This window comes from Odocoileus virginianus, chromosome 5 (genome assembly GCF_023699985.2).
Source record: "Odocoileus virginianus isolate 20LAN1187 ecotype Illinois chromosome 5, Ovbor_1.2, whole genome shotgun sequence".
NCBI lineage: Eukaryota > Metazoa > Chordata > Mammalia > Artiodactyla > Cervidae > Odocoileus > Odocoileus virginianus.
In genome coordinates, this window is record NC_069678.1 from 61,223,278 (window position 1) to 61,240,632 (window position 17,355).

Consider the following 17,355-nt stretch of genomic DNA (forward strand, 5'->3'; position numbering starts at 1 on the left):
AATTTCTGACATTCTTTCTTTTTTTTCTTTTTTTTTTTTTAATTTTTATTAGTTGGAGGCTAATTACTTTACATCATTACAGTAGTTTTTGTTATACATTGAAATGAATTAGCCATGGATTTACATGTATTCCCCATCCCGGTCCCCCCTCCCACCTCCCTCTCCACCCGATCCCTCTGGGTCTTCCCAGTGCACCAGGCCCGAGCACTTGTCTCATGTACCCAACCTGGGCTAGTGATCTGTTTCACCCTAGATAATATACATGTTTCAATGCTGTTCTTTTGAAACATCCCACCCTCGCCTTCTCCCAGAGTCCACAAGTCTGTTCTATACATCTGAGTCTCTTTTTCTGTTTTGCATATAGGGTTATCGTTATCATCTTTCTAAAGTCCATATATATGTGTTAGTATACTGTAATGGTCTTTATCTTTCAGGCTTACTTCGCTCTGTATAATGGGCTCCAGTTTCATCCATCTCATTAGAACTGATTCAAATGAATTCTTTTTAATGGCTGAATAATATTCCATGGTGTATATGTACCACAGCTTCCTCATCCATTCGTCTGCTGATGGGCATCTGGGTTGCTTCCATGTCCTGGCTATTATAAACAGTGCTGCGATGAACATTGGGGTGCACGTGTCTCTTTCAGATCTGGTTTCCTTGGTGTGTATGCCCAGAAGTGGAATTGCTGGGTCATATGGCAGTTCTATTTCCAGCTTTTTAAGAAATCTCCACACTGTTTTCCATAGTGGCTGTACTAATTTGCATTCCCACCAACAGTGTAAGAGGGTTCCCTTTTCTCCACACCCTCTCCAGCATTTATTGCTTGTAGACTTTTGGATAGCAGCCATCCTGACTGGCGTATAATGGTACCTCATTGTGGTTTTGATTTGCATTTCTCTGATAATGAGTGATGTTGAGCATCTTTTCATGTGTTTGTTAGCCATCTGTATGTCTTCCTTGTAGAAATGTCTGTTGAGTTCTTTGGCCCATTTTTTGATTGGGTCATTCTTGAAAAATGTTTATGCAGCAAAATATTTTATGCATTGCCAGTACTCACATACATAAATTTAGTGCCACTATTTATTTAATCCCTCTATATATGAATAAACTGTACTTGCAAGTGAAAATAATAAAAAAGTTGTCAGATAAATTTTAAATTTGGTTTCTTTGCAAATTTCACAATTCAGGCAATATTTCTACTAGAAGCTAGATATATAATTAGTAGTGAAATTTCACCTTTTAGTCACAGTGGTTTATAGAAAGCACATTCTATCCTCTGAACTTTGGTCATGTTACTTATTCCCCCCAAAATTTTTCTATGAGTATTTTAAAACTTCTCTAAGAAAGATCTACACTGAATTATTATAGGAGTAACACCAAATGAATGCTCTTTACTGTAACATAAACTGAAAGCAATACACAGTCGGCAAACCATAAAATGAACTGGAAAATTTAGCATTAGTTTTGTGAATAATTTAATCAAGTCACATTTTAAATCTCAGACTGGTAAACTATACAAATGTTACTCCCAAAAATCTACTTTACCCATCAAAAGGAATTTCAAGAAACAGTTTAGCATCCCAGACTAGTTTCATCATAAAAATCACCTGGAGCCTCGTTAAAACTAGATTCCTGGACCCTCCATGGAATTCAGCATAGGAATCTGTGTTTCGTAAGTGTCAGAGATCAGAGGCTCTCATAATATGGTTCCCAAGCCAATAATATTAGCATCATCTGTAACTTGAGAGAAATGCAAACCCAGCCCGGACCTCATGAATTAGGTCCAGGTGAGAAGCTGACAAATTTCATCAAGGAGACAAATTTAAGAAGCATTCTGTATAACACAAAGTACTTCTCAGTTGTATGATACTACCAAACAAATCAACAACGATGAGATGGAGGAAGAAAAAAATAAAAAAGGAATACAAACAAAAGCAAAGGCATCTAAATATATATCAAGTTAACAACATAACTACATGAAGTGGAAGGGGAGGGGATATCCTAGTTAATTACACAGTATTTTGATCATGTAATCTTTGTCATTAGCAAAGACAAAATGAGTCAACACAAACACTGTCCTCTAGTTACCCTGCTTGTTTCCTACGGTAGTATGGCTTCAGTTCAGTCGCTCAGTCATGTCCAACTTTGCGATCCCATGAATCACAGCACGCCAGGCCTCCCTGTTCATCACCAACTCCCGAAATTTACTCAAACTCATGCCCATTGAGTCGGCGATACCATCCAGCCATCTCATCCTCTATAGTTCCCTTCTCCTCCTGCCCCCAATCCCTCCCAGCATCAGGGTCTTTTCCATGAGGTGGCCAAAGTACTGGAGTTTCAGCTTCAGCATCAGTCCTTCCAATGAACACCCAGGACTGATCTCCTTTAGGATGGACTGGTTGGATCTCCTTGCAGTCCAAGGGACTCTCAAGAGTCTTCTCCAACACCACAGTTCAAAAGAATCAATTTTTCGGCACTCAGCTTTCTTCACAGTCCAACTCTCTCATCCATACATGACCGCTGGAAAAACCATAGCCTTGACTAGATGGACTCTTGTTGGCAAAGTAATGTCTCTGCTTTTTTTTTTTTTTTTTTTTTTTATGTCTCTGCTTTTTAATATGCTATCTAGGTTGGTCATAACTTTCCTTCCAAGGAGTAAGCGTCTTTTAATCTCATGGCTGCAATCACCATCTGCAGTGATTCTGGAGCCCAAAAAAATAAAGTCGGACACTGTTTCTATTGTCTCCCCATCTACTTCCCATGAAGTGATGGGATCAGATGCCATGATCTTAGTTTTCTGAATGTTGAGCTTTAAGACAACTTTTTCACTCTCCTCTTTCACTTTCACCAAGAGGCTTTTTAGTTCCTCTTCACTTTCTGCCATAAGGGTGGTGTCATGTGCACATCTGAGGTTATTGATATTTCTCCCAGCAATCTTGGTTCCAGCTTGTGCTTCTTCCAACCCAGCGTTTCTCATGATGTACTCTGCACATAAGTTAAATAAACAGGGTGACAATATACAGCCTTGACGTACTCCTTTTCCTATTTGGAACCAGTCTGTTGTCCATGTCCAGTTCTAACTGTTGCTTCCTGACCTGCATATAGGTTTCTCTAGAGGCTGGTCTGGTGGTCTGGTATTCCCATCTATTTCAGAATTTTCCACAGTTTGTGGTGATCCACACAGTCAAAGGCATTGGCATAGTCAATAAAGCAGAAATAGATGTTTTTCTGGAACTCTCTTGTTTTTTCTATGATCCAGCAGATGTTGGCAACTTAGCTATTCCAAAATTACTTTGTGTGTATTTTAGGACTAAGCAACTAGGGTAATATATTATTGGAAAGGGAAGCAAGATTTCTCACTTCTAGAAAAAGTTGTTTGTTGTTCACTAAGTCATGTCCAATTCTTTGTGACCCCATAGCCTGCAGCATGCCAGGCTCCTGTGTCCTTCACTATCTCCTGGAATTTGTTCAAACTCATGTCTATTAAGTCAGTGATGCCATCCAACCATCTCATTTTCTGTTGCCCGCCTTCTCTGCCTGCCCTCAATCTTTGCAGCCTAAGGGTCTTTTCCAATGAGCTGGCTCTTCACAACAGGTGGACAAAGTATTGGAGCTTCAACTTCAGCATCAGTCCTTCCAGTGAGTATTCAGGGTTGATTTCCTTTACGATTGACTGGTTGGATCTCCTTGCTGTCCAAGGGACTCTCATGAGCTTCTCCAGCACCACAATTCAAAGGCATCAATTCTTCAGCACTCAGCCTTGTTTATGGTCCAACTCTTACATCCATACATGACTACTGGAAAAACCACAGCTCTGACTAGACAGACCTTTGTCAGCAAAGCAATGTCTCTGCTTTTTAATATGCTGTCTAGGTTTGTCATAGCTTTTCTTCCAAGGAGCAAGCATCTTTTAATTTCATGGCTGCAGTCACCATCTGCAGTGATTTTGGAGCCCAAGAAATACAATTTGTCATTGTTTCCATTGCTTCTCCATCAATTTGTTGTGAAGTGATGCAACCAGATGCCATGATCTTGGTTTTTTGAATGTTGAGTTTTAAACCAGCTTGTTCATTCTCTTCTTTCACTTTCATCAAGAGGTTCTTTAGTTCTTTTTCACTTTCTGCTATAAGGGTGGTGTCATCTGTGTATCTGAGGTTATTGATATTTCTCCTGGCAATCTTGATTCCAGCTTGTGCTTCATCCAGCCTGGCATTTCACATGATGTACTCTGCATATAAATTAAATAAGCAGGGTGACAATATACAGCCTTGACATACTCCTTTCCCAATATGGAACCAGTCCGTTCTTCCATGTCCAGGTCTAACTGTTACTTCTTGACCTGCACACAGATCTCTCAGGAGGCAGGTGAGGTGGTCTGGTATTCCCATCTTTTGAAGAATTTGCCAGTTTGCTGTGATTTACACAATAAAGTAATGCTCAAAATTCTCAAAGTCAAAGACTTTGGCGTAAGCAATGAAGCAGAAGTAGATATTTTTCTGGAATTCTCTTGCTTTTTCAATGATCCACGGATATTGACAATTTGATCCCTGGTTCCTCTGCCTTTTCTAAATCCAGCTTGAACATCTGAAAGTTCATGGTTCACGTATTGTTGAAGCCTGGCTTGGAGAATTCTGAGCATTACTTTGCTAGCAGGTAACATGAGTGCGATTGTGCGGTAGTTTGAACATTCTTTGGCATTTCCCTTCTTTGGGATTGGAATGAAAACTGACATTTTACAGTCCTGTGGCCACTGCTGAGTTTTCCAAATTGGCTGACATATTAAGTGCATCACTTTCACAGCATCATCTTTTAGGATTTGAAATAGCTCAACTGGAATTTCATTACCTCCACTAGTTTTGTGCATAGTGATTCTTCCTAAGGCCCACTTGACTTCACATTCCAGGATGTCTGGCTTGAGGTGAGTGATCACACCATCATGGTTATCTGGGTCATGAAGATCTTTTTTGTAAAGTTCTTCTGTGTATTCTTGCCACCTGTTCTTAATATCTTCTGCTTCTGTTAGGTCCATACCATTTCTGTCCTTTATTGTGCCCATCTTTCCATGAAATGTTCCTTTGCTATCTCTAATTTTCTAGAAGAGATCTCTAGTCTTTCCCATTCTATTGTTTTCCTCTATTTCTTTGCATTGATCACTGAGGAGGGCTTTCTTATTACTCCTTGCTATTCTTTGAAACTGGGCATTCAGTGGCTATATCTTTCCTTTTCTCCTTTGCCTTTCAATAAGAACTCTCCAAATCTCTTTATAAGAAACTAATTATTCCTGGCCCTGTGTGAATTCTGGGAATTCCTTAGCTTACAGTTCTAGTAACTTCTTTTTCAAGAAGTTTTCTTTCCCAAGATCATGGATGGACTAGTATTTCGACAAAGAATCAAGGCAACCCCAATGCTAATTCCCAAAGAAAGGCAATCCCAAAGAATGCTCAAATTACCGCACAATTGCACTCATCTCACATGTTGGTAAAATAATGCTCAAAATTCTTCAAACCAGGCTTCAACAATACGTGAACCGTGAACTTCCAGATGTTCAAGTTGGTTTTATAAAAGGCAGAGGAACCAGAGATCAAATTGTCAACACCCATTGGATTATGAAAAAAGCAAGAGAGTTCCAGAAAAACATCTATTTCTGCTTTATTGACTATGCCAAAGCCTTTGACTGTGTGGATCACAATAAACTGTGGAAAATTCTGAAGGAGATGGGAATACCAGACCACCTGACCTGCCTCTTTAGCAACCTGTATGCAGGTCAGGAAGCAATAGTTAGAACTGGACATGGGACAGCAGACTGGTTTCAAATAGGGAAAGGAGTACATCAAGGCTGTATATTGTTACCTTGCTTATTTAACTTATATGCAGAGTACCTCATGAGAAATGCTTGGCTGGAAGACGCACAAGTTGGAATCAAGATTGCCGGGAGAAATATCAATAACCTCAGATATGCAGATGACACCACCCTTATGGCAGAAAGCGGATGTGAGAGTTGGACTGTAAAGAAAGCTGAGTGCTGAAGAATTAATGCTTTTGAACTGTGGTGTTGGAGAAGACTCTTGAGAGTCCCTTGGACTACAAGGAGATCCAAACAGTCCATCCTAAAGGAGATCAGTCCTGAATGTTCATTGGAAGGACTGATGTTGAAGCTGAAACTCCAATACTTAGGCCACCTAATGCGAAGAACTGACTCATTTGAGAAGACTCTGATGCTGGGAAAGATTGAAGGCAGGAGGAGAAGGGGACGACAGCAGATGAGATGGTTGAATGGCCTCACCGACTCAATGGACATGAGTTTGAGTAAACTCTGGGAGTTGGTGATGAACAGGGAGGCCTGGCGTGCTGCAGTCCATGGCATTGCAAAGAGTCAGACTTGACCGAGTGACTGAACTGAACTGAACTGAATGCTAGTTCTTCTGTACCTCTCTGCTTTGAGTATTCTGCTCCATTAATCAAGCCCCATTTTATTCTGAACTCCTCTCTCTTGTCTCCCCAGTTCAGCAATATTGTAGGCTTCTGTTTGAGTTCCCCCACCTTGTACCATGTCCTGGAAGTTGCCTCCAGCCCAGAAAACCTGAATAATATAGAACTTGCTTTGTTTCCTTCTCTCAGGAATCACTGTTCTGTTTTGACTTTGTCCAGTATCTGAAAATAGATGTGTCTTCTTTTATCAGGTTTTCTAATTATTTATAACAGAGGAGTGATTCCAGAATATATTATTCCCTCATGGCCAGAAGCCACTTTTATTGACCTTTTTGTATTAACTTCTGAAAATTGTATTTACATAGTTCAAAACTTGGTTTTCTTTAAAGGCAGTAGTGAGACTGGGTAATTACTTGTTGGAAATTTGTGATCAAGGAAATCTATGTTTTAAATGGGAGTTATTGATTTGGTTTGGTATATATAATATATATACCACATTTACATAATTGAACGTTGCTCAGCCATAAAAAGAAATGAAATTGAGTCATTTGTAATGATTTGGATGAAGCTAGAGTCTGTCATACAGGGTGAAGTATGTCAGAGACAGAAAAATAAATATTGTATATTAATGCATATATATGGAATCTAGAAAAATGGTACTGATGAACATATCTGTAGGGCAGGAATAGAGACAGACGTAGAAAATGGACTTGTCGACACAGGAGGGGAAGGAGAGGGTAGGATGAATTGAGACAGCGGCACTGATATAAACACACTATCGTGTGTAAAAGAGATAGCTAGGGTGAAGCTGCTATATGGCAGGGAGCTCAGCTCAGTGCTCTGTTATGACCTAAAGGGGTGCGATGGGGAGGTGGGAGGAAGGCTTAAGAGGGAGGAGGTATATTTATAATTTGAGCTTATTCACATTGCAGTACAGCAGAAACTAACAAAACATTGTAAAGTAATTATATTCCAATTCAAACAGAAATTCAAAAGTAAATGAGAGGTATTGCAGCATATGTATTGGCTGAGAGGAAAACTTGATGATGCAGGAACAAGAGGAAATAATTGCAAGAACAAATTCCTTGAGTGACAACAGGGGATGGGACTCAAAACACAGAAGAAAGGGTTCATTTTATAGTGGAACACATTAGCAGTTAAAGATGACTAGGAAAACTGCACAGGCACAGACATCAGCAGGCTGTTAGATTTTGGTGAGAAAAGCAAAAATGTGAACTCGCACCCCCACTCCTGTTTTCCCAGTGAAAACCAGAAGCAAGATCATCAGTGAGTTTCTCAGGCTCTCTCTAAGGGAAGCCAGCTGCCATACTGTGATGTGCTCTATGGAGAATCCATGAGACAAAGAACTGAGGGAGGCCTCCTGTCAAAGCCAGGGAGAGACAAAGCTTTCTGACCAGTGGTCCATGAGGAACTTGGAAGCCAAGGGAGTGAGCTTGCAAATAGATCCTCCTAAAATTGAACCTTAAAATAACTGCAGTCCTAGCTGACATCTGCATGGCAGCCTGTGAAAGACATTGAAGCAGATGTCTCCAGATGTTACAGCTGGGTTCCAGACCCATAGAAGCTATGAAATGATGAATGATTTTTGTTTTAGGCTACTAAATTTGGGGTAATTTATTACATGGCATAGATAGCCAAGAAAGATACCAGTACCTGGAAGTGGGGTGCTTCTATAATACCTAAAAATGTGGGTGTGGTTTTTGAACTAGGTGATGGACAGAGGCTGGAAGTATTTGGAGAAGCATGTGGAGAAAGCCTGAAATACCTTGAAGAGACTATTGGCAGAAATCTACATTTTAAGGACACTGCCAGTGGTCATGAAAGGAAGTGAGGAATATGTGATTGGAGACTGGAGGAAATAGGATCTTCCTATGTTGTGGCCGAAAGCTACATAACACATCTGCAGTTCTGTGGACAGAATAGAAGGTGTCCACTGAACTGGTGATCTCTCTACAGGCATTTCCAAACAAGTGTTGAAAGTGCCTCTTGTTCCTTCTTGCTGCAAGAGGAGAGAGAATCCTTGAGAAAGGGGTGTTAGACAAAAGAACTATTAACAGTACTTGAGAGTTGTGAAATTTTCAGCCTCTCCAGTTGGCAAACAATGTTAAATCTAAGAAATGGCTTCTGAGTAAAAATCAAAGGGAAGGCAGGGAAGAGCTTATTTCTAAGGGATCTATGGGCTTTTATCTAACGGAGTGAACCCTAGTAAGATTCCCAGGAGGCTGTGTGATCTTATGAGAGAATTATAGCAGAAACACTTTGGCTTAGACTGAAGGAGGTTGAGGTAATAAAGGGAGTCAGCCTAATATGAGAGGTTGGGGGAGAGATGGTCAGAGTAGGATCCTTGAAACTGAAATTATAAAAAAGATTCAGCTTATCAGCAGTGGCAAGATCCATGAGAAGGGGTGAACTAGATGTGGTGAAAACAAGAAGAGTCAAAATAAAGCTTTCAAGAAATTGAAGACCATCCAGGTGGGTGCTGAAATCACCAAGAATGCTGACAAGAGTGATTCTGAAGAGACAAGGTAAACTAGGTGTTAGCAGTTACAAAAGCCCAAACTCCCTCATGATCCTAGCTTACTTATCCACCTTGATTTCTCATCATTCCCCAGCTTACCAGCCACACATTTGGGAATTTCAAGTTCTCACATGTCTTTACTTGACTGTGTTTTTTGCAAATGCTCTTCATTCTCTCTGGTTCATTCTTCTCTCCCTCCTTTATAATCTAAACAGATACTCCTAGCACATGTTTCTGCAAGTCCCCATATGTATTACATCACAGCATTTTCAAACTTTATGTTCCTTATCTTTACTATTAGGTCCAAGAGGGCAAGGGTTGAGTCTGAATTGCTTAACACTGTTCCCTATACTCAGTTCAGTGTCTGATGTACTCATAGGCGGACTTCACAAAAGAAGACGAGATTTCCTTTGTAGGTTTAAGAGAAAATTTCAAAATAGCAAATATCTGTTGTAGCTCTCTTTTGGATTCTCTGACAAACATTAATATCTGAGTTCAAACAATGCTTTTCCTTAAGGGACATATTTATAAGGCTTTAAATTCCTTTTAAACAATAGATTTTAGTTCCCTTTAAAAATATACTTTACACATAGAAGCATTTGAAAGAGTTCTCTTGTGAATTCTCTAGTGCCTTGGGGAGGTGATTTGGATGAAAAACTTTTCTATAGTAATCATCATTATAGATTTCCTATTCCATAGAGGTTTCATCTGTTATATTGGCCAGTTCTTCCTCCTGAGCTGAAGAGTGTTATTTAAATTATTTGGAGATGTATTGCCCAAAGATGTACACAAAAATAGCATTCAAGCCAGAAACAGCATATGACAGTTGATAAAATGGACATATTAACCAAATTATACAGTGAAGAGTACAAATAAAGTGGCAAATGGGAATTCCCTGGCAGTCCAGTGGTTAAGATTCCACATGTCCACTTCAGGGGACCAGGGTTCAATCCTTGGCTGGTGAATAAAGATCCCACATACCACGTGGTATGGCCAAAAATAATAAAAATTATTTATTTTAATAAGTGGAAAGAAAAAAAAACCAAGACATTTCTCAAAAGGTATGCAATTAGGCCAGGTTTTCCTATATTGATATTTTTAGTAACCTGTGTTCAAAATAAAAGAAAGTTGAAAGAATCTACTAAATTCATCATATGACCAAGTTGAAAAATCTATTTAATATTATAATTTTCTCATTTTTCTGGGTCCATTTAGATGAACAGACCAAAGACCACTTAGCTGACTAAAGTTCAAATTATCAGCTATCACTAATTTACTATGCAATTTTGAAATGCTCTGATATATTCATATATAATATCTTTCTCATAAAGTGCAGACCTCCAGACATAACTATGACCTACACATTATAAAATATAAATCCTTACACATGGTCATAGAGCTATCAAACTGGCACATTACCCTACCTCACTGATAATATTTGAAATGCTCTCGAATGGCACCTAGTGAGATTTTGATCACCACCAAAGTATTCAGACCATCACAAAAATGTACTTCATTGTAATTAGTTCCTCTGAGCTAAAATGTGTTTTGGTTAAATAAAGCAGGAAACTTTATGCCCCAGAGGTCAAATATATCCTCATCAACCACAGTGCTTCCTTTCTTCGCTCAAGACCCAGAAGTTGTGGCGAGTCTCCTTTGCTTTAAGACCAACCCTTCATCTGTAATCTTTTTCTGGAACTTGCTTATTCAACTATTCACTCTCTGTCACAAATATTCAATGTGTCACCTTCTACCATATCTTCAATTTTTCTCTCTCTGCTGGGTCATTTTCTATAAACTAAAAGCAAGCTCATTCTTTCCCATTCTTCAGATGTTCTTTGGCTGTGCATTGCCCATTACTCCTCCACCTTCCCCATTTCACTACTCAGCTAGGCTTCTTGGGCCTCTCGAGATTTGCAGCCCAGTCATTTCTGTTGTGGACATTTACCTACTAGCTGCCCCCAGCACCTGCCTGGAAAAGCTACTCTTCTGTTAGACTGACTTAAACACTGGCAGATAGATATAACACATTCTCACCAATCAGATACTCCCATTCAAGACACTGGCCCCAATGAGAACTGCACTCATTAAAGCAGCAGGGGTTTGCAGGGACTTCTAGACTTATCTAGTGACCAGCATCAAAGGTGAAAATGATCACACTCAATGTCCAGATGAGACAGCAGGGGGGCTCTTATCCGTTCTACTCCTAGGGTGACGTTGAAAATTAGTTGGGGGAATCCCCTGGCAGTCCAGTGGTTAGAGATCTAGCACTTCCACTGCAGAGGGCGCTGGTCTGCTCCCTGGGCAGGGAACTAAGATCCTGTAAGCCACGTGGCAGGGCCAAAAGAAAAAATCAGTCCAGCAGTTTGACCTAAGTTGTAAATATTAACTACAGTCTGATAATCAGTAGAAAAATAAGGATGATAGTAGCTTTGGTTCTTCTAAAATTTGTCTTATTTACCTTTACACCAGAAATTTTTCATATTTGGTTATTAGCTCACTCATCCTTGCAATGTCAATGCAGCTGTCTCCTTCCCAGGGAAACCTTCACCCCTCTCTTTTCCCACCAGTACACTAGACTTCCTCACCTGAGGCTCTCACATCAGTCTTGTGCTCCCACATCAGTAATCACTAAAATTCAAACCCTATTTTGAGACATATTTGTACCTATCTGTCCAAATCATTAACCTATGAATGGCTCAAGAGCAGAGACTATAACTATTCTTTTTTTAAATATAAGACAAATACATTTTCAAAATTAAAAGCATGAGGCGAAACAAAGAATAGTGTTGTGTAAGGTTAATGGGCAAGTATATCAAGAAGATGTAACAGTTATGAACACAGATCTATCTAACTATGGAGTCTATAAATACATAGGACAACATATGGCAAAATAGTGAGAAGAAACATATAAGTCAACTATTCCAGTTATTTTAAAAAGTTGAAGTAAAACACACATTTAGTAAAGTGTCTGAATACATCCTTTTTTTGACATCTGTGTTCTTTAAATATTTTTACTATGATAAAATGTACACAACATATACCATTTTAAGTGTACAAAATTCAGTGACACTAAGAACATTCACACTGTTGGGTAACCATCTTTACCATTCAACTTCAGAACATTTGTCATCTTCCCAAACTGAAATTCTACACCCATTTAAACAAGAATGCTTCATTACCCCTCCTCTAGTCCCCGGCAGCCATCATTCTGCTTTCTGTCTCTATTCGTCTTTATATGGACAGTTTCTGGCACATTGCCCCTTAATTTTTTTTTTTTTTTAGGATGCACCATCCTGTTCTCTGATCAGGGCTCGAACCCATGCCACCTGCACTGGGGGCACAGAGTCTTAACTACTGGACCACCAGAGGCCCCAATTTGCCCCTTATTTATAGCACCTCAATAACAGCAGAACTGAGGGAGGCGAGTAACAACAAATGAGAAAGAATTTTAAAGACTTAGAATTCAAGGACTTCCCTGGATGTCCATTGGTTAAGACTCCATGTTTCCACTGCATGGGCTGAAGGTTCAGTCCCTGGTTGCAGAACTAACATCCCACATGCCATGCAGCACAGCCAAATAATTTTATTTTAATTCAAATAGGAGTGGTAGGTATTATCACTGGAATTATTAGAAAAACTTGAATGGTGTATTTACTGTAAGAATTGTAAGTATGGCTGTTCAAAACCACTGTTGTGGCTCTCTACCTAGCACAAACATATATTAAGCACATACATTTTCAAGACAATAATAAGATCAAATATGAAAGAAAAATCTACCAGAAAAATAAATATAAACTTTCCCCCTTTCTTCAGTCAAATACCTAAGACTTCTGAGTTGAGTTTACACTTTTTTGCAAATATATGCCCATCCACATCTACAATGTCTTGCTACCTGAACCAATATGAGGAGTAAAGAGAAAACTTGATGGAGCAGGAAGTCATACAAAAAATATAGAAATGTACACTGATATAAAAGCAAATACAGGGATAGGAGAGCTTTCATAGTCTACTTCTGTATATGGAAGCTCTTGTATTTCAGAAAAAAATTGTGTCATGGGAATGTCCAAATTTATTTATTTGGTACTTACAGAACATATAAAAGATGGACCTTAAGGTCATAATTCTTGAAAGGATTCTTAAACAATGACTCAATATAACAGATGAATAATTTCAAGTCCTCTTTCATCCAGCACTGTATGTTCCAGTTTGCACCTGAATTAAAAATAAACTAAATTAAATCTGAAAAAAAACATTCTGAACAGCCCAATGAAAGGGAAGGGCTAAATTAAATTTACCAGTGTTCTGATACAACTACCACTGTCCATTCTGAGAGAAAAAGAACAAGCTCTAATTGGTCATATGTCTGTGCCCATTTAGTCCCTTTGGCCTTCAGTTTCCTTCTTCGTAAAGTAAGAGAATTAAATTCAATTATTGCTTCTCAAATTTTTTTAAATCTTAAACCACTTATGTAGGACAGAAGACCCCAAAACTCACCTCGTTCAGTTCATCCCCACTTTCCAAGAGACAAGAGAACATGAACTATCAAAGTACAGCAAATTGAGTGCAGCATTTCTGTGTCTGCATTAGCAGGAAAGCATGGTGATTCACACTGGAATCACCAATATGATGCATATCTTAAATTTTTGTTATTGTAATATTATAGGCCCCACATACAAATAATGAGAGTATATTTCACTGTATACTGAAAAATTCACCTGACAATGACAAACTATTGGTGATTTGTAATTTAGAAAGCACGCACAGCAACAGCTAAAAATTATGACTAATTTAATACAACACCTAAAGCATCTTAAGCAATACTAACATATTTCCCCATTTGGAGAATTTCTAGCTAGTAGTGACTTTGCATAAGTTGAGCCTTATGAAGTAAATAGCCCATGTGGCAGAAAATTACATGGAAATTCTCAGTAACCACCACTTAACCTAGTAACTTTAGTTACACAAAATTAAACTCACTAATAGTTAATAGCCCTTGCTGCTGCTGCTGCTGCTGCGAAGTCGCTTCAGTTGTGTCCAACTCTGTGATCTACACATAAATTAAAATCTGCAGCATCATAATCATTTCACTTGATAACTGAAAAAAGTGCTAACATTTCTGGATCACTTCAAGGCTAGTCACAAGGACCTTCACATTTTAAGTCCACTCTTAATATATCCAACAATCATTGGAATGGCGAAGTTAAGCTCCATTACAAATTTTAAAAGTTCATTTAAAATTAAATGCCTAAAGACAGAGACACTAGGAAGTATTACTTCTAACTTGTTTTAAAACTCTGATTTTATTGCACAGTTATGCTTTATCCTTACTCCTAACCTGATCTCAACAAAGTATTTCTTCCATCTAATCAGCGGTGCTTTGGCACTCCAAGGGACATGCAGCCAAGTTTGGAGATCCGTTTTGATTGTCACTACTGCAGAGTGAGTTTTACAGGCATCAACTGGGTGGAAGCCAGGGATGCTTCTAAACAACCTGTGCTTGAGCTTAGCAGCTCAGTCATGTCCAACTGCTTGCGACCCTCTGGACTGTAGCCCGCCAGGCTCCTCTGTCCATAGGATTCTCCAGGCAAGAACACTGGAGTGGGTTGTCATTTCCTTCTCCAGGGAATCTTCCCAACCCAGGGATCAAATCCATGGCTCCTGTGTCTCCTGCATTGCAGGTGGATTCTTTACCACTGAGCCATTGGCATAATGCACAAAACAGTCCCCCATAACCAAGAATTACCTGGCCCACGATGTCAAAAATTTTGAGGTTGAGAAATTCTGATGAACCCTACATAGGAGTACTATATTAATGTATGCCTTTATTTTCATATTATAGATGTTTATCGTGCTAAGTCAATTGTCTCTGTTCTATTTAGCTCTTCCAGAAGGCTTGGAGATAACTTCGTTGTTTATATTTCCAGATGCAAAATTATTAATTAGTTAGCTACGTTCAGTATGCATTACACTTAAACAACAAAAAAAAGTGATTTAAAATATATGCATTGGCTACTGAGATTCCTTACTTACTTTAGAATTTAATTAATTCAACAGGATTATCTGCCATTTGATATTTTATCTATTTAAAAATAATAAGGTATACTTTTTTATTTTAAAGCAAATTTAGAAGACTATAAAAATATATCTTAAGGTTAAAAAATTCCCTCATTTACATTTTTATTTTCATGGGACATAAAATTGGGGACTTATTAGTTTGGTCACATGATAATTCTAATTTTATTACTAATAAAAAATGGTAATATTTGCTCAGAATCACATCCAGAGACATCTATTTCACATAAGTTTCAGAGAATGAAAATATTTTATCCAATATAGTTAAGTAACAACTAATGCTTGGAACATTAAAATACTTACCTGTTTGTTGAAAAACTAAAGAATTTACTGTTGTAACAAATGCCTTCCCTTCAATGTCGTCTGCATATACAGAGCAGTTTTTATCTTCCTCGCTCCAAAAACAACAGTGGAAAGTTGTTCTGGATGATAAGTTAGATAAGTAGGTACCACTTGAATTAAGCTTAGTTTCAACAACTGCCTCATAACGTCCATTCAAATTTGAAGTGTTCTTTGAGATTCCAGGAGCAAAGAGGAAGTCATATGTTGTATTTGATGGCATGCAAGACAACTTAAATTTCCAGGGAGTAATTGGATATGCCAAGTTAAACGCAGTTATTACATAAATAAATTCTGTTAGGACATTTAAGAGACACAGAAAAAAGCAATTAATCATTTTGATTATGATATCAATAGGAAGTATCTAAGATTAAATGATGTAGTTATTGTTAAACTTTCTAAGTGCTCAATCAGTGCCTAGTGCATAACTCTGTGCTTCCACTGAACAATGAGTTATACTTAAGAGGGTACATTTATTTATAGAGATAACTTGACTCTTTAGCAACCCTTTATGGAAATTCACACTTCATTTTCCCCATTAATCTAACAACTCATATTTATATTTTAGCGAAAGTAAATTACAGCTAAATATTTCAATTTCCTTTTCCAAAAAAAATAAATTACTCTAACGGACTTCCAGCATAACGGCATCTGGATGTGCAATTAAATAAGCAAATATTAAAGTGATGTTTTAATATTTCTTAAGGAGAATAATGCCAAAATGTTAACACTACTTTCAATGAGTGATTTTAGAAAGGGTTTGTCTTCAACATCAGAACAGCTGGATCATTTCCTGAATATGCCCATGATTCTCCAGATATACGGTATCATGTAAGATATGTCCTTAGTATCCTCCAATAATTGATGAACCATGACAGACTTCTTACAGGAAACATTCACTGCTGATTAAAGATAATGTAACACTCACCCATAAAATTAAGAACAATTTTATAAACCTGTACCCTTACAGAAAACCTTAAAAGTGATACTTGTTTTTTTAAATAATTGTTTGAAAATAAAATAATTAATTCTCCATAATTCTTTCTTTTACAAGTTATTCTAATCATCCAACAACTGTGTTGCCTCATATACAAAGCAATGCAGAATGAGAATTCTAAGAATTTTGCATGGAGTCTATAGAGTGAGACCTTTGAATTAGACTATGGTAAATGTTAAAATGTAAGAAAACAGAAATTTTTAAAATCAAGTCACAAAAGTGCTAAATTACAAAAGTAAAACATGTAAAAATATTCAAATACACAAGTAATGACTCTTACTTTGGTTTCTAGAGCTCTCTATAAATATTAATCAAAATATGTATCAGATATAAAAATTAAGACAAAAATGACTGACAGGAACTAATATTATTTTTCCCACACTGAACAATTAGGTATCATAAGATCATCAAAAGTGAATTGTCATTGCAATTGTGATCCTTTGGACTCAATCCTTCTAACATGTGTTTTTGAAATTAGAACTTCTCACTGAAAAGAAATTAGGGTGTTTCTTTCATTTTACAAAACAATAAATACTAATTAAAAACATTATATTCTCTAGCTGCACATGGAAGATTCAGTTGACTAAACTGAAATTAGACTAAAACCCTCAAAGTATTTGAAAATTAAAATGTAATAATGAATGTCACATGGTAACTACTGAATCAGCTTAATTAAAAGATGATTCTATTTTGTTTACATGCTTCCTTTTCAAATGATATTTCTTTCCCAAAAAATGAACCCTAAATGGCAAGGAGTCCAGAGTATTCATCTAAAGGCATAAGTTTATGTTATCATATGATATGTATTGTCATATGTTATACAATGAGGCCCCAGACATCTTCTGATTCACAAAACTTGACCAAACCACAAACCTTTTGAAAAACCAATGTAAAACATTACCATGGAACCTAATAAAAATTAGAGAATATAAGAGAGAAGGTTATCTTTCTTTCATAGTCCCTTGTGGTCCAG

General features: G+C 37.7%; 1 protein-coding gene across 7 annotated transcripts in view; it reads right to left on the minus strand.

Moving 5' to 3' along the window:
- LEPR (leptin receptor) overlaps positions 1-17,355 on the minus strand; it is a 93,126-nt gene that overhangs the window by 53,440 nt on the left and 22,331 nt on the right. For all 7 annotated transcript variants that reach the window (XM_070468018.1, XM_070468015.1, XM_070468019.1 and 4 more), the window contains 2 exons: positions 15,350-15,679; positions 13,063-13,186 (listed from right to left, as the gene is read on the minus strand). In XM_070468018.1, coding sequence (XP_070324119.1) covers positions 13,063-13,186; positions 15,350-15,679 — 454 coding nt within the window. The remainder of the gene's footprint in view (positions 1-13,062; positions 13,187-15,349; positions 15,680-17,355) is intronic.